Source organism: Somniosus microcephalus, chromosome 27 (genome assembly GCF_052327205.1).
Source record: "Somniosus microcephalus isolate GS21.2 chromosome 27, FLI_Smic_1.0, whole genome shotgun sequence".
NCBI classification, from domain to species: domain Eukaryota; kingdom Metazoa; phylum Chordata; class Chondrichthyes; order Squaliformes; family Somniosidae; genus Somniosus; species Somniosus microcephalus.
In genome coordinates, this window is record NC_141013.1 from 7,681,617 (window position 1) to 7,709,113 (window position 27,497).

Sequence of the window (27,497 nt, forward strand, 5' to 3'; positions counted from 1 at the left end):
TGCCAAAGCGCATAACCTCACACTTTCCAGTATTGTATTCCATCTGCCAAATCTCTGCCCACTTACTTAGCCTGTCTATGTCCCCTTGCAGGTTTTTTATGTTCTCCTCACTCACTACTTTCCCTCCCATCTTAGTATCATCTGCAAACTTTGATATGTTACACTCGGTCCCCTCCTCCAAATCGTTAATATAGATTGTAAAGAGTTGGGGACCCAGCACTGACCCCTGCGGTACACCACTAGTTACTGATTGCCAGTCTGAGAATGAACCATTTATCCCAACTCTCTGCCTTCTGTTAGATAGCCAATCCTCTATCCATGCCAGAATATTACCCCCAATCCTGTGATTTTTTATCTTAAGCAATAATCTTTTGTGTGGCACCTTGTCAAATGCCTTTTGGAAGTCTAAATACACTACGTCCACTGGTTCCCCTTTATCCACCCTATATGTCACTTCCTCAAAGAACTCCAGCAAATTTGTCAAACATGACTTCCCCTTCATAAAACCATGCTGACTTTGTCCTATTAAATGATGATTATCCAAATGCCCTGTTACTGTCTCCTTAATAATGGACTCCAAAATTTTACCTACCACAGATGTTAGGCTAACCGGTCTATAGTTTCCAGCCTTCTGTCTACTGCCCTTTTTAAATAAGGGTGTTACATTAGCAGTTTTCCAGTCTGCCGGGACCATTGCCGAGTCCAGGGAGTTTTGGAAAATTATTACCAATGCATCCACAATCCCTACCGCCACTTCCCTCAAGACCCTAGGATGTAAGCCATCAGGTCCAGGTGATTTATCCGCCTTGAGTCCCATTATTTTACCGAGTACCACTTCCTTAGTGATTTTGATCGTGTTTAGCTCCTCCCCCCCCCCCCCCCCCCCCTTTAGCCCCCTGTTTGTCCAGTGTTGGGATATTCTTAGTGTCTTCTACTGTAAAGACTGATATAAAATATTCATTCAGTGTTTATGCCATCTCCATATTTCCCACCATTAATTTCCCGGTCTCATCCTCTAAGGGACCAACATTTACTTTAGCCACCCTTTTTCTTTTTATATAACTATAAAAACTCTTACTATCTGTTTTTATATTTTTTGCTAATTTACTTCATAATCTATCTTCCCTTTCTTAATCAATCTTTTTGTTATTTTTTGTTGTCTTTTAAAGTTTTCCCAATCCTCTATCCTCCCACTAGATTTGGCTACCTTATATGCCCTTGTTTTTAGTCGAATACTATCCTTAATTTTTTTACTTAGCCACGGATGGCTGTCTTTTCTTTTACATCCTTTTCTTCTCAGTGGAATATATATTTTTTGGAAGTTGTAAAATAACTCCTTAAATGTACACCACTGATCATGTATCGTCTTACCCTTTAATCTATTTTCCCAATCCACTCTACTCAATTCCGCTCTCATACCTTCATAGTCTCCTTTATTCAAGCTTAGCACGCTTGTTTGAGATCCAACTTTCTCACCCTCTAATTGAATATGGAATTCAACCATGTTATGGTCACTCATTCCAAGGGGATCCTTTACTAGGACATTTTTAATTAATCCTGTCTCGTTACACAGGACCAGATCTAAGGTTGCTTGCCCCCTGGTCGGTTCAGTTACATACTGCTCAAGAAACCCATCCCTAATACACTCAATGAACTCATCCTCAAGGCAGCCCTGCCCAATTTGATTTGTCCAATTAATATGATAGTTAAAATCCCCCATAATTATAGATGTTCCCTTATTACAAGCCTCAACTATTTCCTGATTGATACTCCGTCCAACAGAGTTGCCACTGTTCGGAGGCCTATAGACTACGCCCACTAGTGTTTTTTTCCCCTTATTATTCCTTACCTCCACCCAAACTGTTTCATTATCCTGATCTTTTGACCCAATATCATTTCTCTGTATTACAGTGATTCCTTCCTTTATTAACATAGCCACCCCACCTCCCCTTCCACCCTGCAGCCATGTTTCTGTAATGGCCAGAAGATCATACCCATATGTAGTTATTTGTGCCATTAACTCGTCTATTTTGTTACGAATGCTACGTGCATTCAGATAGAGAACTTTCAAAGATGTTTGTGACACTTAGTTCCTGCTTTTGCCCTTTTTATTACTTTACCTTTTACTCCATACCTTCTGCCCCTTCCTGACACGCTCTGGTTTTTAATTTCCCCACTGCTACCCAAGTCTATGACCTTCTCTGTTGTCATTTTTATTATTTGCTCTCTAGGAACCTCCCCCCCCACTAGTTAGTTTAAAGCCCTGATGGTTTAGATCAACAGAAACTCCCGAATGATGATGATGACAGCTACAATTAGAGAACATGCAGTATTGGCAAAACAAATACGAGATATGATTTTAAAAACAAACTCTAGACCATAGATCCACCCCACCCCCACACCACAAACACATAATAAGAACATAAGAATTAGGAGCAGGAGTCGGCCATTCAATAAGATCATGGCTGATCTTCGACCTCAACTCCACTTTCCCATGAAGGGTATACTCAAGAAGGCTGGGCCAGGCCAAGATATCTGGCTAACTCCTGGGACTAGAACACCGATCTAACAATTCACGATGTATTCAACACTCGCATGCCATCACAATGATTAATAATCTTATTCCCTACCGGGGAGAGAAGTGGAGGAAGAAGAAGAAATCCCTTAAAAAGATGTTGCATTACCTTCCTAGGTGTTTGTCTGCCAAACAGCCACTACACTCCAAGAAGTGACTCACTATGCGAAGCATTTTGTGACATTTCAGCGATGTAATAAGAAAGATTTAAACCTGTATTCTCATCCTTATTTTCAAATCCCTTTATGGCCTCGCCCCTCCCTATCTCTGTAACCTCCTCCTGCCCCACAACTCTCTGCGATCTCTGCGCTCCTCCAATTCTGGCCTTTTGCGCATCCCAGATTTTAATCGCTCCACCATTGGCGGCTGTGCCTTCAGCTGCCTGGGGCCTAAGCTGTGGAATTCCCTCCCTAAACCTCTCCACCCCTCTCTCCTTTTTAAGACGCTCCTTAAAACCTTATTCTTTAACCAAGCTTTTGCTCACCTATAGTAATAATCAACTTTATTGTCATTGTTAGTGCACAAGTGCAGTACAACGAAATGTAAGCTTGCAGCTCCCGAGAGTGTACATTTTGATTAAGACATTTAACATTCAACATTCATTTGGCTTGTAATACATAAACATAAACATAATAAAGTGCATTGGCAGATGTGCAGGCTTTAGAGTTTATTTGCAGAGTTCAGTAGGATGACAGCCCTGGGAAAGAAGCTGTTCCTAAATCTGGTCTTTCGGGTGCGAGTGCATCTGTCGCGTCTCCCAGATGGCAGGGGGGCGAACAGACTGTGCCTGGGGTGGGTAGGGTCTCTGATGATGGTCAGTGACCTCCGTAAACAGCGTTTCTGGTAGATAAACGCTCTTGTGAAGCGTCTAGGGACGTTTTACTACGTTAAAGATAAATGCAAGATGTTGCTGTATAGTGAGCGCCACATCACATCTCTCAAAAAAAAAAAAAAAAATCTTAACGGTTGCGTCACACACAACTATTGTAGGCAAATGTGGCAGCAAGATCCCAAGGGAATCTTGGAGGAGGAGCTGGAGGAGGTTACAGAGATGGGGAGGGGCGAGGCCATGAAGGGATTTGAAAATAAGGATGAGAATATAGGTTTACGGGATTTCTTCTTCTTCCACTTCTCTCCCCGGTAGGGAATAAGATTGTTCATCATTGTGATGGCATGCTTAGGGCCATGGCAGCTGAAGGCACGGCTGCCAGTGGTGGAGCGATTTAAAAATAGGGTGCTCGAGAGGCCAGAATTGGAGGATCGCGGAGGGTTGTGGGGCTGGAGGAGGTTACAGAGATGGGCAGGGGCGAGGCCATGAAGAGATTTGAAAATAAGGAGGAGAATATAGGTTCATATCTTTCTTATTACATCGCTGAAATGTCACAAAATGCACTGCACTGGAACAGCAGCCTACCTTATGAGCAGAGCTGTATTCTCGCATATTTTTAAAAAAAGGAAGAAGCTGAATGATTTTGGTGAAAACTGTTCATTAAACCTATCTGACTCCCAAAAGGCTGATGTCTGCAGCTCTGATTTATAATCATGGGTTAACCGCAGTGCTTCACTTTTCTCCCCCCTCTGTGACTTTTGGCAAACAATCACTGTTTAAGTCACGGTGTTTGCAGTGATCTAACAGGATTGGCAATTACCAGACGTAGCTCACTGCCACTTGGCTTTTGATTCAAACTCTTCCAGTGAGCTCCAGCTGATGGCTCTTTTGTTTGGCTTGCACAATCCATCGCTGAATAATGTTATTTCTCATCAACTGGAGTTTTTTCTGCAAATTAACACTGGTTCCTTTTGCCAGTGCATGCCTTTCCTTGAGCCAATGGTTTTCAAACTTCTCTGTGTGGGGGACTCCCCGCAAATACTGACGCACTCCCGGGGACTCCCTGCAAATACTGACCCACTCCCGGGCGCTCCCTGCAAATACTGACGCACTCCCGGGGACTCCCTGCAAATACTGACCCACTCCCGGGGGCTCCCTGCAAATACTGACCCACTCCCGGGGGCTCCCTGCAAATACTGACCCACTCCCGGGCACTCCCTGCAAATACTGACCCACTCCCGGGGGCTCCCTGCAAATACTGACCCACTCCCGGGCACTCCCTGCAAATACTGACCCACTCCCGGGCACTCCCTGCAAATACTGACCCACTCCCGGGGACTCCCTGCAAATACTGACCCACTCCCGGGGACTCCCTGCAAATACTGACCCACTCCCGGGGGCTCCCTGCAAATACTGACCCACTCCCGGGGACTCCCTGCAAATACTGACCCACTCCCGGGGACTCCCTGCAAATACTGACCCACTCCCGGGGACCCCCTGCAAATACTGATCCACTCCCGGGGACCCTCTGCAAATACTGACCCACTCCCGGGGAACCCCTGCAAATACTGACCCACTCCCGGGGACCCCCTGCAAATACTGACCCACTCCCGGGGACCCCCTGCAAATACTGACCCACTCCCGGGGACCCCCTGCAAATACTGATCCACTCCCGGGCACTCCCTGCAAATACTGACCCACTCCCGGGGACTCTCTGCAAATACTGATCCACTCCCGGGGACTCCCTGAAAGGCCTGGCTCTAATTTTTAGACTACCCTCTAGTCCTAGAATCCCCAACCAGCGGAAATAGTTTCTCTCTCTCTCTCTCTACCCTATCTGTTCCCCTTAATATCTTGAAAACTTTGATCAGATCACCCCTTAACTTTCTAAATTCCAGGGAATACAACCCTAGTTTGTGTAATCTCTCCTCGTAACTTAACCCTTGAAGTCCGGGTATCATTCTGGTAAACCTACACTGCACTCCCTCCAAGGCCAATATATCCTTCCTAAGGTGTGGTGCCCAGAACTGCTCCCAGTGCTCCAGGTGTGGTTTAACCAGGGCTTTGTATAGCTGCAGCATAACTTCGACCCCCTTGTACTCTAGTTCTCTAGATATAAAGGCTAGCATCCCATTAGCCTTTTTGATTATTTTCTGTACCTGTTCATGATAATTTAATGATCTATGTGCCTGGACCCCCAAGTCTCTTTGGACATCCACTGTTTTTAGCCTTTCACCATTTAGAATGTACCCTGTTCTATCCTTTTAGGTCCAAGATGGATGACCTCACATTTGCCTACATTGAAATCCATTTGCCACAGTTTTGATCATTCACTTAATCTGTCGATATCCCTTTGTAATTTCATGCTTCCATCTACACTGCCTACAATTCCACCTATCTTTGTGTCATCGGCAAATTTGGATATGTGACTTTTTATGCCATCATCTAAGTTGTTAATAAATACTGTGAATAGTTGAGGTCCCAACACAGATCCCTGCGGGACACCACTAGTCACCACCTGCCAATTTGAGTACCTGCCCATTATTCCTAATCTCTGTCTCCTGCCGCTCAGCCAATTTCCTAACCTGGTCAATAATTTGCCCTCAATTCCATGCACGTCTACTTTAGTTAACAGTCTCTTATGTGGGACTTTATCAAATGCCTCCTGGAAGTCCATATAAACAACATCATAGACATTCCCCTGACCACTACTTTAGTCACTGCTTCAAAAAATTCAATCAGGTTTGTCAGACATGACCTACCTTTCACAAATCCATGCTGGCTCTCTGATCAACTGAAAATTTTTGAGGTGTTTATTCACCCTATCCTTAATGATAGACTCTAGCAATTTCCCGACAACAGATGTTAGGCTAACTGGTCTATAATTCCCTGGTTTCCCTCTCTTACCATTTTTAAATAGCAGAGTGATATGTGCATTTTTCCAATCTAAAGGGACGGTCCCTGAATCGAGAGAATTTTGGAATATTATAGTTAGGGCATCTGCAATGTGCTCACCAATTTCCTTGAAAACCCTGGAATGGAAACCCTCTGGTCCTGGGGATTTGTCACATTTTAGTGCCATTATTATTTTCTTCATTACTGTTATTTTACTTACATTAATTTTATTGGGTCCCTGATTTAGTTTCTTTGGGATTTCTGGCATGCTATCCTCTTCCTCTACTGTAAATACTGACACACTCCCAGGGACTCTTATAAATATTGATAGACCCCAGGGGACCCCCTTACAAAAATACTGCCTGGGATTCCTTGCAGATACTGATTTGATCTCCCTGGGATTTCCTGCAAACATCCCTGGGACCTCCTGTAAATACTGACATACTCCTGGGGACTCCCTGCAAATACAGGAAACATTGTGATATCCGGCACCGACGGGACCGAGCTGTTGCCGTCCCATCAAAACTGCCGGACAAACCAGCGCTAATGTTAAAACATACGGAGCTTTTCAGCTCCGTGTGAATCAACAAACCCTGTTGCTTAGCAACCGCTTCTAAACTGTCGGCCGTAGCTTGCAAGCGTCTCTGTAGCTAGGCAACAGCTTTAGCTAGACCTTGCAGAGCCTGACTGGTGGAAAAAAAAGCAACGAAAAGAAAAAAAGCTTACTGAACCGACTCCTGAATTTTGCCGGTGGATCGAGCATTCCGGACAGTTAACCTCCGGATAAACCAAAGTTTCCTGTACTGACACACTCCCAGGGAATACTATAAATACTGCCTGGGACCTCCTGCAAATACTCCCTGGGACCTCAATCTTAATTTCTGAAAGACACTTTATTCGTATACTGTACAACAGAAGTGACATGCCAGTAACTCAACAAATACGTAGAATACAGAATTTTGACACTGAGCTTATGGCTTGTCCTTTTCCCTTCCCTGGACAGATAGAATTGCGGTGTACATGCTGTCCCTCCAGGGATAACATGCCCCAATTTGCAAACCTATGGTCTAAGTAGTAATCAGGCATTGAAGTTTTAAGTAAAAAAAAAAATGCTTTTCTGAAGTTTTTCGACCCCAGACTAGCTGCTCTGCTTAACAGAACTGCCAAGGAATAGCCTTGTCGTGTGGTCAATATTTCATCGCCCTGCTCTGTTGTCCTGTCAGCTGAGTCTCGGCATAAGTCAGCAGCTTCAGTGGAAGGGAGAACATTGGGGTGAGGGGATGGACCTTGAATTGATATTACGATTGAGAGAGCCCCGCTACTGACCCGCCCCAACCCAAAGTCTTTGCTAACTGGAGCTGTGGCTGCAATATTGCAGCTGAGTTAGCCGGCCTTCATCTGCTGCCATTCCATGGATAAAATCGACCCTTTATTTTTTTGGCATCTAGGAGGACAGTGTCAAAGAATGCGAATAAGGAACCACAGAATGAGGAAGAATGGAGGGACAGTGACCAACACAAGTAAGATCATTTAACAATCCATGGCTCAGCTCAAGGGCCTCTCTACCCCAATGTTCTGCCTTCTGCTCTTGAAGGTGGGACTCATGCCAAGTGTGACTCAATGGAGTGTGGAGAGGAACTATGCACCGTTCCATCAGGCTGTTCCTCTGCTGTTCTGTTACTGAGAGCAGCAAGCTGGGTTTTGGCATAGATAACCAGGAAGGGGAATTTTTTTTGTTGTTGAAAAAGTTCAGAAATAAATCTGAAAAGGCCTATTGCAGGATATATCCGAGGCAGAAAAGAACAGGAGAGAAGATAAGGTAAGTTGTGAAGTAATGATTAGATGGCACCAACCTCGGGGGGGCGGGGGGGAAACATGAGGGTTTATAGGAGGAAGAGGGGACAGAGAGAGGTGAGAAGTTTCCCAGCTTTTGAGATCCTGGGAACGAATGAGTTAGAGTAGGAAACCATGCGACATGTTTTGATTCCAACACAGCGAGTCTGTCGGAAGGCGTGTTTAGACCTTGGGAGGATCATCAGTGCAAAGTTTGGAGGAGCACTGACCACAGTAGAAGCGATTAAAATCGAGGAAAGATAAGAGACGTTGTGAATGGTAAGAGGTCAGAGGTTAAAGGTGAGCGAAGGATCAGATAACCGGTTGATAAAGAAAAAGTTGCACAGTGAATGCTTTATAGTCTAGAGTCTGGTGCCTGAAGACATGAGCGTGGGTGGCTGTATACGGAGCCACTCAGAATGGAGAAACACAGGCTTGCCAGAAGAAACATGCTCTTATCATTATTGTTTGAGGCCAAATGATAAAATAACTTACTGGATCAAAAAGCAGCGTATTTTCATGCAGATTATCAGACAATTTGTTACATCTTCAATGACTGTGTTTGCAGTAGAATCGGTTTTCCAAAATAAAACTTCAGATCTTCTGTTTAATTTTTATATTGAAGATCTTTGAGCTTTCCATATTCTTGCTCACAGTACAGAGTGACACATGCTGGGAGTGGATGTTGGGAATTCAGGCACTCCCTCCCACCCCCAGATTGAAATTGATGGATAGGAAATGGTTCCCGTTGTTCCCAGTATGTGTTCCTGGGAGCGTTGAAGGTGGAAATTTACCCTCTGACACTTTTTTATAAGATGCAGCAAAAGACTAAGAAACATAAAAAGAAAGACTTACATTTCTATAGCGCCTTTCACGACCACCGGACGTCTCAAAGCGCTTTACAGCCAATGAAGTACTTTCGAAGTGTAGTCATTTGTAATGTGGGAAACGCCGCAGCCAATTTGCGCACAGCAAGCTCCCACAAACAGCAATGTGATAATGACCAGATCATCTGTTTTAGTGATGTTGGTTGAGGGATAAATATTGGCCCCAGGACACCGGGGAGAACTCCCCCTGCTCTTCTTCGAAATAGTGCCATGGGATCTTTTATGCCCACCTGAGAGAGCAGACGGGGCCTCGGTTTAACGTCTCATCCGAAAGACGGCACCTCCGACAGTGCAGCGCTCCCCCAGCACTGCACTGGGAGTGTCAGCCTGGATTATGTGCTCAAGTCCCTGGAGTGGGGACTTGAACCCACAACCTTCTGACTCTGAGGCGAGGGTGCTGCCCACTGAGCCACAGCTGACAAGAATAAGAAGATAAGAATTCGGAGTAGGAGCAGGAGTGGGCCATTCGGCCCCTCGAGCCTGCTCCTCCATTCAATAAGATCATGGCTGATCTTCGACCTCAACTCCCCTAGGGTCCAAATATCTATCGATCTCCGCCTTGAACATACTCCGTGACTCAGCATCCACAGCTCTCTCAGGTAGAGAATTCCAAAGATTCACCACCCTCTGAGTGTTGAAACATAGAAACATAGAAGAAAGGAGCAGGAGTAGGCCATTCGGCCCCTCGAGCCTGCTCCGCCATTCAATGAGATCATGGCTGATCATCCAAACTCAGTACCCGGTCCCTGCTTTCTCCCCATATCCCTTGATCCCTTTAGCCTTAAGAAATATATTTAACTCCTTCTTCTTGAGTAACGCTGATTAATTGCTCATTTATTTCTTTTGCTGTCTGTTGATCTTGCTGTGTGCAAATTGATTGCTGAAGCTGTCTACATTACAATAGTAACTGCACTCCAAAGTAACGACCTAGAATGTACAGCACAGAAACAGGCCATTTGGCTCAACTGCTCCATATCGGTGTTTATGCTCCACACGAGCCTCGTCCCGCCCCTACTTCATCGCATCCTATCAGCATATCCTTCTATTCCTTTCTCCCTCATGTGTTTATCTACATGTAAAACATATTTCAGGAACCTGATGTACTGTTAAATAAATGCAGGGTATTTTTTCTCTCTGCGGTTTGGACAGTTTGCCTGAGGAAAGTTTAAAGAAGCCCAGCATTTTTCAAGTGTCAAAAAGGAAAAGCGAAAGGCTTGCATTTATCTAACACCTTCTCCTGTGTCTCCAAAAAAAAAAAATCCCAATGTGCTTTGCACACAATTAATTTCTATGAAATGCAGTCCTGGTTTGTAGGCAAATGCAGCAGCCATTTTGTACAGCGCGAAATCCTTGCAAGCCACAAGGAACTGACTCGCTAATGAATCTGTTTGTGTTGGTGAGAAAGGATTGAGGGTTATGATGAGAGGCTGAGCAGATAGGATTGATCTATCAGAAAGCGACAGGCTTGCTGAGTTAGTGCTATTTTCCTCTTCCTATACGTGCTTGTGTTGTAAGCAAAATCTTGTGCAATGCTTTGCCACAGAACCTTATGGAAAGGAGAAGTATGTTCAGATGCTCTTACTGTAGTACACGGCGCACAGAGCTAGTGCAGTATCTTGATGAAGCTTAATATAGAGTAGAGGAACAGTCCTGTGAAGGGGGGAAAACCCCTCTGTGCATCTTCATTGTTAACGTGTAACGCTGGCCTCGCTCATGTGGTTCCTTTTCTTCCCCAACCACATCGCTCATGATCACTATTCTCTGAATGAGCTTAATGCTACTGAAACACCCTCTTAAAACCCTTGTGTTTGGACTGAGCTTTCACTGAGCATTGGGAGGTGTTTCCAAGATCAGTTTGGCTCCTTTGAGTAATGGAACAATGGGCGGAGAAACTACTACACCCCCTCCGCCCCCCCCCCCCCCCCGGAGCTGAAAGGCATTCATTATCTTTTATTTCATCTATTGAGAAACCCAAGGTGCAGTCCTGAGACTCTGCATGCAGAACACCCGCAGAGTTGGAAAGCGCGGAGAGATGATGATGTGATATAAGAACCAATAGTTGGCCAAAAATCGATACTGAGCCGAAGAAGCTTGGTCAAAGAGGTAGGTTTTACAGCCGAGTGTCTTAAAGGAGTAGAGAGAGAGAGAGGCGGAGAGGTTTGGGAGAATTCCAGAGCTTAGGGCCCAGGCAGCTGAAGGCACGGCCGTCGATGGTGGAGCGATTAAAATTGGGGATGGGCAAGAGGCCAGAATTGGAGGAGCGCTGAGATTGTGGAGGGTTGTAGGCATACAGAGATCGGGAGAGGCAAAATACCTTCAGCGGGGTGTGTGGTGTATGTAACTTGTTCCACCTTAAGAGAACTTAAACCTGTTCCACCTTAAGAGATGTACTACTTTCTCTGGCTGCTGTATACGGTAATACCGGTGGTGACCACACCGGTATATAAGTGCTGTGTAGTAATTTGCTGTGTAGTACAGCCCTGACCTTCGACGAGTAAAGACCTGTTAAAGTTATTCTTGTGGTCTGTGTGCAGTGATTCATATTAACCATAACTGGAACACACAAACTTAACAGGGTGCCTAGAAGTTGGACCTATGTTGAGGTGTTTGCCCAAAGCACAGGTTGAGGAGGAGTTGACCTTTTACTTAGTGTGCTTTAACTGGGCAGAACGACACTCAGTGGGGACTTTGTTGTGTAGAAAGCAGAACGAAGTGTGCCCTGGACTGTCTGTGGGTGTTTGTTTGGCTTGTGGTTCCCTGCAGTGGTGGAAGTTTAGGAGAATACTTGTTGCAGTATTACTTTGATACATCAGTCCTTGTGTATGCACGATTGGTCCCGGTTGCATGGTGTGCGCTTGCATTTGTAATGGTTGAAATATACAGAGCGAGAGAGAGATGGACAGTAACTGCTCTGACTTTTTGGACTCGCTTAGATTTTGCAGCTGTACATACTACATCCACTTGAACTGTAACAAACATTAAGCCATACAATTATAGATTGTGACCTTCCAAACTCTGGTTGTATCTGGAGAAAGCAACTTGAGCTGTCTGATACTAGGGTGAAGTATTCGTATGGGAACAACTGAGGTGATCGCACGCTAAAGCCTTCTGCGATTTAATTTTTTTTCCCCCATACTTCCTTGTATTGGTACAAATGCGCTAAATATGCCTAAAGACAGACGACACCGCCTGGAGAAGAGCTCATCTCCTGCTGAAACCCTCATCCATGTCTTTGTCACCGCTAGACTCGACTATTCCAACGCTCTCCTGGCCGACCTCCCACATTCCACCCGCCGTAAACTTGAGCTCATCCAAAACTCAGTTGCCCGTGTCCTAACTCGCACCGAGTCCCGTTCACCCATCACCCCCTGTGCTCACTGCCCCGTGTCCTAACTCGCACCAAGTCCCGTTCACCCATCACCCCCTGTGCTCACTGCCCCGTGTCCTAACTTGCACCAAGTCCCGTTCACCCCTCACCCCCTGTGCTTGTTGACCTACATTGGCTCCCGGTTAAACAACGCCTCAATTTTAAAATTCTCATCCTTGTTTTCAAATCCCTTCCGCGGCCTCGCCCCCTCCCTATCCCTGTAACCTCCTCCAGCCCCATAACCCCACGAGATATCTGCGCTCCTCCAATTCTGGCCTCATGCGCCTCCCCGATTTTAATCACTCCACCATTGGCGGCCGTGCCTTCAGCTGCCTGGGCCCTAAACTCTGGAATTCCCTCCCTAAACCTCTCTGCCTCTCTACCTCTCTTTCCTCCTTTAAGACACTCCTTAAAACTGACCTCCACCTGTCCCAATATCTCCTTATGTGGCTCGGTGTCAAATTTTGTTTGGTAACGCTCCTGTGACGCAGCTTGGGACATTTTACTACATCAAAGGCGCTATATAAATACAAGTTGCTGCTGAGATGGTTTTTAAGCTGCACAAAATCTCTCTAAAGTGTTGCAGATAGAAAGTCCTGGTTGTCCAAGGCCAGTTAACTCCTTTTTGCACGCTGATAAAAGATTTTATTGTGCGCCTGCAAGACTTTAAAAAGCACCTGGACGTGAGTTAAAAGACTAGGCTGGAGATGCCGAAATTGCCTTTTGATGTTTGCTGGAGCCTTTCATATTCCTAAAGTTCCCAGACGGCTTTCTTGCTTTGAAGGTGAGCTGAAACTTGACCCTGGCAGGATCACTGCCGGCCATTTGCAACTGAGTTGGTTCCTTTAAAGAGCAACTAAATTAACTCAACTTAACTCGCAATGGAACTGGACAAAAATTGGCCAGCAGTCGCTCCCCAATGGCCCTGTTGATACGTTCTACCCCGGTCTCCTGGGGATAATGTTTATCAATCAACCAACATCACTTCACAAAAAAACCCAGATTGTCTGGTCGTTATCACATTGCTGTTTGTGGGAGCTTGCTGTGCGCAAATTGGCTGCCATGTTTCCTACATTACAACAGTGACTACACTTCAAAAAGTACTTCATTGGCTGTAAAGTGCTTTGGGACGACCTGAGGTTGTGAAAGGCGCTGTAGAAATGCAAGTTCTTACTTTATTTCTTCTTTAAGTACACTGTCCATCCATCGCAGGTTCAATCTCCTAGCCTGTGGTGAGTTACCTGATTCTCAGCTGGAGCAGTAACAGGCGCGTTACGAAGAGCAAAGTCTTTGGGGGCGATTTTGCCAATGGGGGCGCATTGGAGGCGGGACTGCTGCTTGTCGGGTCGATGGCCCGCCTCCATCGATTTGTGACCAACCCACGCTATTTTCCCTTGATTGACCTTGTTATGCCTGCCCAGCGGGCTTAGCAGGTCAATTAAGGGGAAGCCGGTTACAGAGAACGTCAGCGTATGATGTTTCATTTTTGACAGATGAATTGTCATCGTTTGACAGCTCTGTGAAGCCTGTAGGAAGAAACAAAGCTAAGTAAACATTTTCTATCACTTTTCACTCACCTCACGTACTTACCTCTCCACACTTGCACCCATTACTTACTATCACAGTGCACTTTTGCACCCCTCCGACGCCCGCAGACGCACTGCTCGCCTCGGTGACCCTGGCGGGGTTTCCCGACGTCGGGAAGCCCGCGCCTCTCCTGGAAAAATGGGGATAATCCTCTTAACTGCCTGTTAACAGGTAGTTAAGTGGCTGTAATCCCCTTCCCGCCTCCAGGAGACGGGACTCGGCGCGGGTCGGCTATCTGTCGCCTGGGAAGATGGTACGGAGGCAGGTTGGAGGCGGGATGGGCACCTGCCCCCAGATTCTGCCATTTTCCCGGCAGTCCTGCCTCCCCAGGACTGGCAAGATCGCGCCCTTTATCTCTATTGGGAATGAAAATTGGGAGGGAAAATACGGCCTGCATTTTTCTGCCCTCTATAACCAATATGTCAATTTGTAGTCCTACCCAGGGTAGATGTTGTGTAAACCTTTATTGTACAGATGCTTTTTCTTCTTCTGGACTTTTATTTCCAAATCTTAGCAAGGGGGCAAGAACGGAGATTTGGATCAACCCTTTAAGGCTCGTTGCAGATTCAAATCTGTTTTCATTGAAAGCAGGACCAAGGTCCACTAAGCAGTGCAGGGCAGTGCTAGGGTTGAAAAGAGCAAGAGTAAATCGATGGTTGGTGAATAGGTGATGCCAAGCTTGGATTCTGAAAGCTTGTAGCGTGTAGGAGGATGAGTAGGTGAGGCGGTTGTGCAGTTTTCCTCGGGTCCTGAGAAAGGAGGAGTTGGCCAGTGTGTGAAATGGTGGCAAGTTTTGGTAGCATGTAGGAGCACCTGCACCATTTACACAGCAAAGGTAATCTGTTTGCTATTAAAGTCTTTTTATTATTACAATAAAAAAGACGTTTATTTAAGTTTGACAGTAATAGAGAACAGACAGCATCAGCTCGGCTCGTACAGAAAACAGATTTGCACTGTATTTGGGAGTATGGAGGTTGCTTTTTTTCTATTATATAAAGAAGAAAGGTTTTTTCTACTTCTATGCCCCCTCCATGTTTCTTTCCCTTCTTAAAGGTGCTAACACATGCTGGGTTGGCTGGAGGATGATTTCCGCAACCTCTTCATTTGTGAGCCTGGACAATAAGAACTTAAATAGGAGCAGGAGTCGGCCATTCGGCCCCTCGAGCCTGCTCCGCCATTCAATTACATCATGGCTGATCTTCGACCTCAACTCCACTTTCTCGCCTGATCCCCATATCCCAATGAGTGGTGGGTGAAGGCTGTGATACCTTCTCCCCTGTGAGAAGGTATCACAGCCGAACCCTCTACTGTCCACACCCAACACTCACTTTCAAACAGGGGTAACCAGATAGCGATCAGGAGTGGACACCTTGGGGGGGGGTTTAGGTTTGCATTCTCCCTAAGCCGAGGACGTTGCGTCCAATTATAGCACCCCTAGTGCTGCCCCTGCGGTTTGTACTATGTTTACAGTATTAGCCGTGTCTCAGTGGGTCGCACTCTCGTCTGCGTCAAAAGGTTGTGGGTTCAAGTCCCACTCCAGGGACTTGAGCACAAGAAAAATCTAGGCTGACACTCCAGTGCAGAGCTGAGGGAGTGCTGCACTGTCGGAGGTGCCGCCTTTCGGATGAGACATTAAACCGAGGCCCCATCTGCTCCCTCAGGTGGATGTAAAAGATCCCATGGCACTATTTTGAAGAAGAGCAGGGGAGTTATCCCCGGTGTCCTGGGACCAATATTTATCCCTCAATCAACATCACTAAAACAGATTATCTGGTCATTATCACATTGCTGTTTGTGGGAGCTTGCTGTGTGCAATTTGGCTGCTGCGTTTCCTACATTACAACAGTGACCACACCTCAAAGAGTACTTCATTGGCTGTAAAGCGCTTGGGACGTCTGGTGGTCGTGAAAGGCGCTGTAGAAATGCAAGTCTTTTTTTTTTGTTTATTTCCAAAACAACTACAAGGACAGGATCAGGAAACCAACCTATTTGGATTTCTTTTGATTTTGGTTCAACTTGAAATGTGCCCAACCCATCAAGCTGGGAGCCAGAGCTGAGCCATTGGAATTGATGCATCAAAGTCAACTGTAAATGCTGCAGCTTGGCTCGGACCCAAGAGTTTTTCTTTCTCCCTTTTAATCAGCTTCAAGTTCTTGAAGAACAAAGCAGTCAGCCTCTTATAAAGAAATCCCAGCCTGGCTCGAGCGTAACTGGGGAAACTATCATTGAGACACAACTTTTGACTTAAGTTTGTCGAGTGAGGTGGTGTGCGAGCTGCTGACATGATGCCACTTTAATGTCCAATGTATTGGCGACATTGCTTTAAGAACGTTCTACGATTGTCGCATTCCGTCTGGCTGTTGCATCAATCATCGACCTCGCATTGCTTTGCTTAAATAACAAACCAGGGAGAATCAGTTGTACAAGAAAGGTGCGGGTAAAAGATCCAACGTTCACAACTTGTGTCTCCTGTCTAGTTTATTCAGATGACTGGACATTACAGGCCAGTTACTCGCCACCTCTACCCTGACGAACACTTTGTCATCATTTGCACCTCATTGTAACACGCCCAGCCATATTTGGGCAGTTGTATTGGACGTCGTCCCCCTTCCCCCCCCCCCCCCCCCCCGTCACTTCCCAGAGAAAACTTCGGCAGTGGTGGTGGGCAGTGAGGAGCTGATGGTTTGTTTTGTTCCCCCCCCCCACTGGAGTTACCGCTGGGGGAAGCCAGCTTAACTTCAGAGAAAAATTGGCTCATGTACATTGACAGTAGTACTAATAACTTCTGCTTTTATTTATATATACCTAAAAAAAACAACTCATCACCTATTTCCTTGAGTTATTCAATGTTCTGGTTAATTATAGGTCTGAATTCTGTTGTTCTGTTTGAGCAATTAAGTGATTTATTAGTGTAATTATATTCAATATCTTCCCGCTGTGGTCTAAATAAGTGATTCATGTGGGGTGGTTATGCATGCAGTGTCCATGTGATTGTCATTAAGATTAAAGGAGCTGGATGCTATCATTAGAATTGCTAAGACTTGGGTTGTTTTAGGTTTGGACCCAACCCGAACAATTTCTGTTAAAGATTTGCCCTTATTTATTGTACGTTTTTTAAAGAGGGCGTTTTATTGGCATGGGCTGTCCCTCGCATTGGCTGCACTGCCATTTTGGAATCAGAAGTCCATGTAGTTGGACTATCCCATCGTGCATTTGAGGTAACACTGCAGCAACCATATTGGAAAAAAAACATGAAAAAGATGTGTGGGAAAAGATTCATTCAAGTGACCCAATCCCTTAATTAGGCATTAGTTGGGCCGCATTGAAGGAACTTCCTTCAGTTCGCTGTCGGTAATACTGAAACCATCCTGTTCATCTTTCAGCATGAACTTGACCCTCTAGGCCCTCATTTCATCTCTCTCCCTAGCTTCTTGCTCCGACTGAACCTGCATTAAGTTAGGTGGCACAGTAAGTAGTGTAGATGGGAGCAGAAAGTTGCAAAGGGTCATTGGGAGATGAGGTGAGCAGGCAAAACTGTGTTACATGGAGTTCAAATGTGGGGAAGTGCGAGGTCATCCACTTTGGACCCAAGGAGGATAGATCAGAGTATTTTCTAAATGGTAGAAAGCTAGGAATTGTGGAGGAGCCGAGAGATCTAGGGGCCCAAGTACCGAAATCACTGAAAGCTAGTGGACAGGTACAAAAAATAATTAAAATGGCTAATGGAATGTTGGCCTTTATCTCAAGGGAGCTGGAATACAAAAGGATGGAAGTTATGCCACAGTTGTATAAAGGTCTTGTTAGACTGCATCTGGAGTACCTGTGTTCAGTTCGGGGCACCGCCCCTCGGGAAGGATATATTGGCCTCGGAGGGAATGCAGCGTAGGTTTACCAGATAGATACCAGGGCTAAATTATGAGGACTGGTTGCATAGACTACGCTTGTATTCCCTTGAGTATAGAGGATTAAGGGGTGATCTAATTGAGGTATTTAAGATGATTAAAGGATTTGATCGGGTAGATGGAGAGAAACTATTTCCTCTGGTGGGGAATCCAGACAAGGTTAAGATTAGAGCCAGGCTGTTCTGGGGTGATTGCAGGAAGCACTTTTTCACACAAAGGATAGTGGAAATCTGGAACTCTCGCCCTCAAATAATTTAATCGTGGAACAGGCTCGAGGGGCTGAATGGCCTACTCCTGTTAGGAACATAGGAACAGGAGTAGGCCATTCAGCCCCTCGGGCCTGTTCCGCCATTCAATGAGATCATGGCTGATCTGCGACCGAACTCCATATACCCGCCTTTGGCTCATATCCCTTAATACCTTTGGTTAACAGAAAGCTACTAATCTCCGATTTAAAATTAACAATTGATCTAGCATCAGTTGCCGTTTTTGGAAGAGTGTCCCAAACTTCTGCCACCCTTTGTGTGTAGAAGTGTTTCCTAATTTCACTCCTAAAAGGTCGGGCTCTAATTTTTAGACTCTGTCCCCTAGTCCTAGACTCCCCAACCAGTGGGAATAGCTACTCTTTATCTACCCTATCTGTTCCCCTTAATATCCTGAAAATTTCAAACAGATCACCCCTTAGTCTTCTAAATTCTAGGGAATACAACCCTAATTTGTGTAATCCCTCCTCGTAACTTAACCCTTGAAGTTCGGGTACTCCCTCCAAGGCCAGTATATCCTTCCTAAGGTGTGGTGCCCAGAACTGCTCACAGTGCCCCAGGTGTGGTCTAACCAGGGCGTTGTGTAGCTGCAGCATAACTTCTACCCCCTTGTATTCCAGTCCTCTAGATATAAAGGCCAGCATTCCATTAGCCTTTTTGATTATTTTCTGTACCTGTTCATGACATTTAATGATCTATGTACCTGGACCCCCAAGTCTCTTTGGACCTCCACTGTTTTTAGCTTTTTACCATTTAGAAAGTCCCCTGTTCTATCCTTTTTAGGTCCAAAGTGGATGACCTCACATTTTCCTACATTGAAATCCATTTGCCACAGTTTTGCCATTCACTTAATCTGTCGATATCCCTTTGTAATTCCTTGTTCCTAATGTTCCAGTCTACCCGCGTACCTCACCATCAATACCAGTAAAACCTTCATCATGGTCGATCATCTCAAGGCTCATTAAGTGAAATATATAAGTACTGTAGTCGTAATTGTACGCAGCTCTCGAAGTGGCCTATCTTCGATTGTATAAAACCTAGTACGCAGTCAGTCGGAAGAACTATCGGAACTGCAGAGGCAGTTGCAGTAAGATGTGCAGCTGTACCTATGAACCAGCAGTCCTTCCACCAGGATTTCATCAAAGTATAACATGAGTGTGTGAAATGATCCCAGGCCTGGATGAGTGCAGCTCCAACAACACCCAAGAAGCTCAACACCATCCAGGACAAAGCAGCCCACTTGATTGGCACCCCATCCACCACCTTAAACATTCACTCCCTCCACCACCGGCGCACCATGGCTGCAGTGTGTACCATTTACAAGATGCACTGCAGCAACTCACCAAGGCTTCTTCGGCAGCACATGGGAACACCACCACCTCCAAGTTCCCCTCCAAGTCACACAACATCCTGACTTGGAAATGTATCGGCTGTTCCTTCATGGTCGATGGGTCAAAGTCCTGGAACTCCCTCCCTAACAGCACTGTGGGAGTACCTTCACCACACGGACTGCAGCGGTTCAAGAAGGTGGCTCACCACCACCTTCTCAAGGGCAATTAGGGGTGGGCAATAAATGCTGGCCTCACATTGTAGGCACTTTTCTCACTGGCATTTCAGTTAAGTGAGAATAGGAATTTCTTTCCTTCCTGTGTCTGCGTAAAGTATGAAAAACAATCGGCTATATAATTCTAGATTCTTCTGTCAAACTCGAGCTGTGACTAGAGGGAATATTTTGAGCTGATTTAGAAGCGCCAATGGTGACCGCTCTGTCACTGGTTGGGAGCTGTTTGAGGAGATGAAATAGGAGAATCAAATAAATATGTATGAGCTTAAAGGTGATTTTATTTTAAGAGCTTAGTGTCAGCACTGGATAGTTTGGGGAAATGTTTACGAAAAGCTCACTGCTCAGTAGAATCTTGTTGGGGACAAGGTCGCTGGTTTTTGCTATTCACAGAAAACAAATGGAATTGCGATTGTGGTTCCCAAAACATTGGCATAAATTGAACTTTGTTCAGCCATCGTAAACCAGTCACCCTGCTTATGAAGTGTTGTGCGATTTAGAAACGAGGTTAACTAGACACTTAACTAGATTTATGACCCAACACCTGTGATTGGGAGATGCAACTGTATCTCGAGACAAGTGGAGGCTTAATTTAGATTGAAAAATATGCAGTGCATCCACTTTGGCACCTGTCACTCGTATCCTAATGGTACCGCTGACTAGGAATGAGTAGGGCTGTGTATTTTACATGGATTGCAATTTTTCACGGCGCCTTGAAGAAGGGGAATTGAGCAGGTTGGGCCTATACTCATTGGAGTTTAGAAGAATGAGAGGGGATCTTATTGAAACGTATAAGATTCTGAGGGGGCTTGACAGGGTAGATGCAGAGAGGATGTTTCCCCTCGTGGGGGAATCTAGAACGAGAGGGCATAGTCTCAGAATAAGGGGTCGCCCATTTAAAATGGAGATGAGGAGGAATTTCTTCTGAGGGTCATGAATCTTTGGAATTCTCTACCCCAGAGAGCTGTGGAGGCTGGGTCATTGACTATATTTAAGGTGGAGATAGACAGATTTTTGAACGATAAGGGAGTCAAGAGTTACGGGGAGTAGGCAGGGAAGTGGAGTTGAGGCCAAGATCAGATCAGCCATACAAAAGCAAAATACTGCGGATGCTGGAAATCTGAAATAAAAATAGAAAATGCTGGAAACACTCAGCAGGTCAGGCAGCATCTGTGGAGAGAGAGAAACAGAGTTAACATTTCAGGTCGATGACCCTTTGTCAGAACTGGAAAAAGCTGAAGATGGAACATGTTTTTAAGCAAGGGCAGGGAAAGGGGGGAGGGGAGGAAAGAACAAAAGGGAACGTCTGTGATAGGATGGAAGGCAGGAAAGATTAAGAGACCAGATCAGCCATGATCTTAATTGAATGGCGGTGCAGGCTCGAGGGGCCAGATGGTCGTCTACTGCTCCTATTTCTTATGTTCAATGTATTTCATAGAAGTGGTCTACCCAAAGCATGGGAGATTTCAACAGATCATGTCTTGTCTTGTTTCTCTCCACCCCCCTCCTCGTTTTTCCCCCCCCCCCAACCCCCCACATTTGCTTGAAGAACACCACACAACAAAAACAGACAGTATAAGAGAGTATGGAACAAGAAAAAGATAATGTACGAATATATGAACAATGACAGACAGGACCATCTGGTCCATCGAGGCTGACTCCACCCAATTGTAGTACCTTGTGTATCACAATATATACTTTCTACCCCACCATCTGATCTCCTCGGGAGAGCCGAAAAACCAGATTTAAAAAAAACCCAGACCAATTTGGGGGGAAAAAAATCTGGGAAATTCCTCTCCAACCCATCTAGGCGATTGAAACTAGTCCAGGAGATTGTGATAGAATGAATTGTACAATCATAGATTCTGCCCAGCCCATTGAATCTGCCGAGGAAAGTTTCTGCAAAGTTTTCCCCTCCTTCAAAGGTAAATTGAGCAAAACTACATATACAACTGTAATAAATCTGTGTTGATTAACTTGTTTAAAAAGCTGGATGAACATCTGGTTCAGAACACGACTGAAGGCTATAAAGATACATATAGACATTGGTGATTAAATACTCTGGAAGATGATGGTTCCTGAGCTGTGCAAGTGCCAGCTGTTGAATGCAAGTGGTCAGGGTTGAATAATGCAATGTTGGCTTAACGATCAGATTAATGGGTTGGATACCGTTTTGGTGGTCGGGGAGAAACTTAGGAATGTAGGAATAGGAGTAGGCCATTGAGCCCCTCGAGCCTGTCCCGCCATTCAGTGAGATCATGGCTGATCTGCGACCTAACTCCATGTACCCACCTTTGCCCCATATCCCTTTAATACCTCTGGTTAACAAAAATCTATCACTCTCAGATTTAAAATTAATGATTGATTTAGCATCAATTGCCATTTTGCAGAAGAGAGTTCCAAACTTCCAGCACCCTTTTGTGTGCAGAAGTGTTTCCTAATTTCACTCCTGAAAGGTCTGGCTCTAATTTTTAGACTCTGCCCCCAGTCTTAGAATCCCCAACCAGCGGAAATAGTTTCTCTCTATCTACCCTATCTGTTCCCCTTAATATCCTGAAAACTTCGATCAGATCACTCCTTAACCTTCTAAATTCTAGGGAATACAACCCTAATTTGTGTAATCTCTCCTCATAACTCAACCCTTGAAGTCCGGGTATCATTCTGGTAAACCTACGCTGCACTCCCTCCAAGGCCAATATATTCTTCCTAACTTCACATAGCTTTATCCTCCTGGGAGATTTCCTTGTGGAGTTGGGAGAATCCATCACCGCTAGACATTATGGATGTAAATCAATGGGTAAAAGGTATTTATTGGTAGGTAGGATGTGGCCTTAATAGGAAGTCAAACAATAGCTCTTAAGGGAGCTTGTTCCTTTTAGTGGGGCATTTGTGGGCCTGAGTTCGAAGCAATTTGCTCCTTTGGGCTAAACGTGATCTCTCGGCTTTCCTTTTGGGTCTGATGATGAGGCAACAGAAATGTCAACACGACTCTCGTTGGCCCAAGAGGGTCTGATTCCTGCTCCTGAAGAGCACTCAGTCGTGGCTAGCCTGGGAGAATCCTTTCTAGAGAGGACCAAGAAAGTATCGTTTGTTGTGATGTTTTGTCTATCACCTAAATCGGGGAGACACCCCCAGCTAGAGCTAAAAGGAATCGTGTTTCAGGCAAAGAAGGAAATTTAGGCCCATAAAAGCCCAATTGAGTTGCACTTTGCCCCCAGGGAGTTCCTGTGGCGAGCAGAGACGCAAAATGGAGATTTGCATCAGCAGCCTCAACTTGTTTCTTTCTGTTCGCCTTTGTGCTGGGACTAACGGTCAATGATGCATGACTTAATACAAGAGCAAAATGCTGCGGATGCTGGAAATCTGAAATAAAAATGCTGGAAACACTCAGCAGGTCAGGCAGCCTCTGTGGAGAGAGAAACCGAGTTAACGTTTCAGGTTGATGACCTTTCGTCATGAATGTCTAAAACTGGAGAAAGTCAGTGACTGAGAAGCAACAGTAACAGACTCTTAAGAAAGCAAGTGAGGATGAAAGGCCATTCAAACCATCAAGCTCTCCTGCAGATCATGTACAGTCCAGTCCACCAAATTCGAGACTTCTGCACAACCCTTGATAACCAGGTTTCTCCCTGCCTTCCCAAGCAGAGCGGCACACTTGATCGGCACCCCATCCACCACCTTAAACGTTCACTCCCTCCACCACCGGTGTACCGTGGCTGCAGTGTGTACCATCTACAAGATGCACTGCAGCAACTCGCCAAGGCTTCTTCGGCAGCACCTCCCAAACCCGCGACCTCTTCCACCTAGAAGAACAAGGGCAGCAGGCGCATGGGAACACCACCACCTCCAAGTTCCCCTCCAAGTCACACACCATCCTGACTTGGAAATGTATCGGTCGTTCCTTCATCATCGCTGGGTCAAAATCCTGGCACTCCCTCCCTAACAGCACTGTGGGAGTACCTTCACCACACGGACTGCAGCGGTTCAAGAAGGCGGCTCACCACCACCTTCTCGAGGGCAATTAGGGATGGGCAATAAATGCTGACCTTGCCAGCGATGCCCACATCCCATAAACGAATAAAAAAATTAAAAAAAAGGTACATGCCCAGTTGCTTTGGGACAGGTTGGTGGACCTAGTATCCAGCAGGGAACGGATTTCATTCTAAAACATTGCAGCGCATGTGCTGACCATCTCCAAGCACGACGTGGGGGGTGGTAGCTTTCTTAGGACAGGACAGTGCAAACTGCTCCCTCAAAGGATCAGCGAGATACTGTAGTGAATTTTCAGACAGGGCAAACATCCTGGAACCATGTGTTCTGAAAATACTGTTCCAAGTGTTCAGAGAACGATTTCCTCTGCTCGATATTTGTAGTGAACTTGTAAACGGGTTTATATAGAAAACATTAGCAATTTCTCCAAAACTAGTGAACTGAGCAAATCTTATGCCTTGTTTCTAGTTACAAAGCGTGTGTGTATGATGGAAGGTGTTAAACGAACACAGAACAACAACGTGTATTTATATAATGTCTTTAACGTAGTAAAATGTTGCAAAATACGTCACGGGAATGAAAGCAGACATCGAGCAAGTGATGGGGGGCGGCGGGGCAACATGGGGGGTGACTGAATGCATGATCAAAGAAGGAGGTTTTAAGGAGGCTTTTAAAGGAAAGTGGTAACGAGGAGGAGGGGTTCAGGGAGCGCGGCCCAGAGTGTTGGGGGGGTAACTCTGAAGAATGTTTAAACCGTTGTGCAAAGCAGCATCTGAGGTCAGAACATTGTGTCGCCAACAGAGAGACTACTGAACCGCATGGTGCGCTGCCTCTGCTTTATAGATTGGAAGTCACAGTCAGATTGATTACAGAAACGGATTGCGGTGTGCTTTTAGTGGTGAGACTAATATAATAGGTGGCCACACTCTAACCAGCAAACAAACACAGTGGGGAAACTGAAATCCTTTGGGGATGGAAGTCACGCGAGATGTGGTTGCCTGTGCTGTTCAACTTGAAACCTTGTCTCTCTGCCAGCATTTCAAAATGATTCGGTTTGGGTTTTGTTTTGAGTGATGTTGATTAATTGCAATAAAATGATTTTATTATTCCAAATTTTAAAAGCAGTATTAAAAATAGGGCCGAGGGTATCTGGATGAGTACGGAGCAAGATAACCAGGCTGCTCTGTGGCACAGTTGGTACATTTGCTGGGCTATTGGGGCAGTGCCATGCCAACACGCACTGTCATAGAATAATGCAGCACAGAAGGAGGCCATTCGGCCCATCGTGCCTGTGCCGGCTCTTTGAAAGAGCTCTCCAATTAGTCCCACTCCCCCTGCTCTTTCCCCATGGCCTGCCAATTTTTCCTTTTCAAGTATTTATCCAATTCCCTTTTGAAAGTTACTATTGAATCTGCTTCCGCCGTCCTTTCAGGCAGCACGTTCCAGATCACAACAACTCGCTGCGCAATTGTTTTTTTCCCCCCGTGTTGCCTCTGGTTCTTTTGCGAATTACCTTCAATCTGTGTCCTTTGGTTACTGACCCTCCTGCCACTGGAAACAGTTTCTCCTTATTTACTCTATCAAAACGCTTCGGGGGAGAAATTGGGTGAGTAGCGCCACCTGTTAGCGCCTAAAGAGGCAGTCGGTGGCTGTAGCGCCACTGGCTGCGTCTCCCGCGATATTCAGTAGGGGCGCTAATGGTGGCGTTAGGCATTTGCGCTGCGCCACCACCGATGACGTCATTGGTGTGCGCAGCGCCCCATTCGTGCCCCGTTCGCGATATTTGGTAGCGAACGGCGCAGTTGCGCCGTTCGCTACCCGCGCCCGGTTCACGGGGCCTTACTGTGCCGGCAGCGGCGCAAGTTAAGGCGGAGGTGCGGGGTGGCCGCTTTTTCGGCAGCCGCCTGCCAGCACCTCCGTCCCCAGCCTCCTAGCCGCGCCCCCCCCCCCCCCCCCCCCGCCCCGCGGCATTGCCGGCTGTTTCCCGAGAGCCCGGCACTTCTCCTTGGTGCCGGGCTCATTTGCCGGCACTCGCGAGCGGGGATCGCGCTGTTGCAGGCACCTCCCCCTTAACAGTGGGAGGAAGGCCTGCAGTACCGCAGCGTGCCGTGGCGCTGCGGCACGTTGCGCTGCGATAATCAGTTTCAGCGCCCTAAGAGGGACGCGGAGCGCCTCGAGCCTCGCCCCGTGTCCCTCGAGCGGCACTGAAACTGAATTTCTGGCGATCGGTATTACTCCGATCGCTGCGCTAAATCCTGCGCTCAGGCGACTTTTGCGCCACTTTGGCGCCCCAACCCAATTTCTAGGCCTTCATGTTTTAAACGTCTCGATCAAATCTTCCCATAACCTTTAAACTGTCAAGATTCAATGAAGAATGTCCACTTACGACAGCAACTTGCATTTATACAGCACCTTTAACGTAGGCGCTTGACTGAAGCGATTATCAAACAGAATTGGACACCGAGCCACATAAGGAGATATTCGGACAGGTGACCCAAAGCTTGGTCAAAGAGGTAGGGTTTAAGGAGCATCTCGAAGGACAATTGGTTGAGGTTCTAGAGGGTGGCTGGGGCCATGGAACGGTATCCCAGTGTGCGTCGGCACCTCGAAGAGGGGAGGGAAGAGAAAAAGAAAGGACTGCACTTACGAAGCATCTCATCATGTCTCTAAAACGTTGCTTCATATACAATTTGAAGTGCAGTCAATGTTGCTGTGTTGGCAAATGCAGTAGCCACTTTTTGAACTGTAATGTGCTGGAAACAGCAATGACATGAATCACCAGCCAATCTGTTTGTTAGTGATTTATTCACACGCCACTGGTCGGCCACCGTACGTATTCAACAAATACTGCTGGTGAACTGGTGCACAAAAGAAGACATCGGGATGGAAGGCACTGACAGGGATTTGAAGAGGGCCATGGATGGGGGCACTGACTGGGATTTGAAGAGGGCCGTGGATGGGGGCACTGACTGGGATTTGAAGAGGGCCGTGGATGGGGGCACTGACTGGGATTTGAAGAGGGCCGTGGATGGGGGCACTGACTGGGATTTGAAGAGGGCCGTGGATGGGGGCACTGACTGGGATTTGAAGAGGGCCGTGGATGGGGGCACTGACTGGGATTTGAAGAGGTACCCGAGAGGCTAGCTTTGTGTGGGGTTGATCAGAATTGTGGGGGAGGAATCGGGAATCGAGTGAGGATGATGACCAAGAAAGGTTTGTGATAGAGGGAGGGAGAGTGTGTTTCCAAGGGAGCAGTAAGAGGAGGATCACCCATCAAATGACAAACCTTTCCTCTATCCTGTCCGGAGTATGAGTAAGATACTGGAAGCACAATTAAAATCTTGGTAGGAGGCACATTTGGAACTGGGTAGATGGAGTTCTTGCCCCTCCCCGCCCCTCCCTCCCCCGGAAAGCTAGAGTGCCCCTTTCTTTCATGGCATCCGTCCAGCTGGATCTGCTGAAACGTGCTCGACTGAGACAGAAATCTGAGTGACAGACAGGCCTGCGATTTGACCATTTGGTTCGGAGTGGAATGTGAGCGCTTCAACTATTTGGGGGGTCTCCCACGGTTTGTTCTTTCTGCCCTTCAAAGCCATCTCGCAGATACAGAGCCACCAAAATTTAAAAATAGAGGGGCACGGCCGGAATGCCGAGGAGGAAACCAATCCTGTGATGTGCCCCTGACCGCTGATTGCAGTCTTGTCGGTGTAGAAATCATTGGAAATATTCTGCCCTGTAATTCAGTGACACTTTCAGCATCACCCTGGAAATCTAGATATTTTTTCTCTTTAATTTCTTCCACTCCTGA

At 46.2% G+C, this 27,497-nt stretch overlaps 1 protein-coding gene across 2 annotated transcripts in view; it reads left to right on the forward strand.

Moving 5' to 3' along the window:
- The window catches only part of LOC147099940 (SMAD family member 3), a 128,707-nt gene that overhangs the window by 33,043 nt on the left and 68,167 nt on the right, over window positions 1-27,497 (forward strand). Inside the window, exon 2 of one of the 2 annotated variants that reach the window (XM_085968438.1) lies at window positions 7,748-7,819. The exons of the other annotated variant lie outside the window; for it this stretch is intronic. Coding sequence (XP_085824564.1) covers window positions 7,748-7,819 — 72 coding nt within the window. The remainder of the gene's footprint in view (window positions 1-7,747; window positions 7,820-27,497) is intronic. 2 annotated transcript variants of the gene reach the window in all.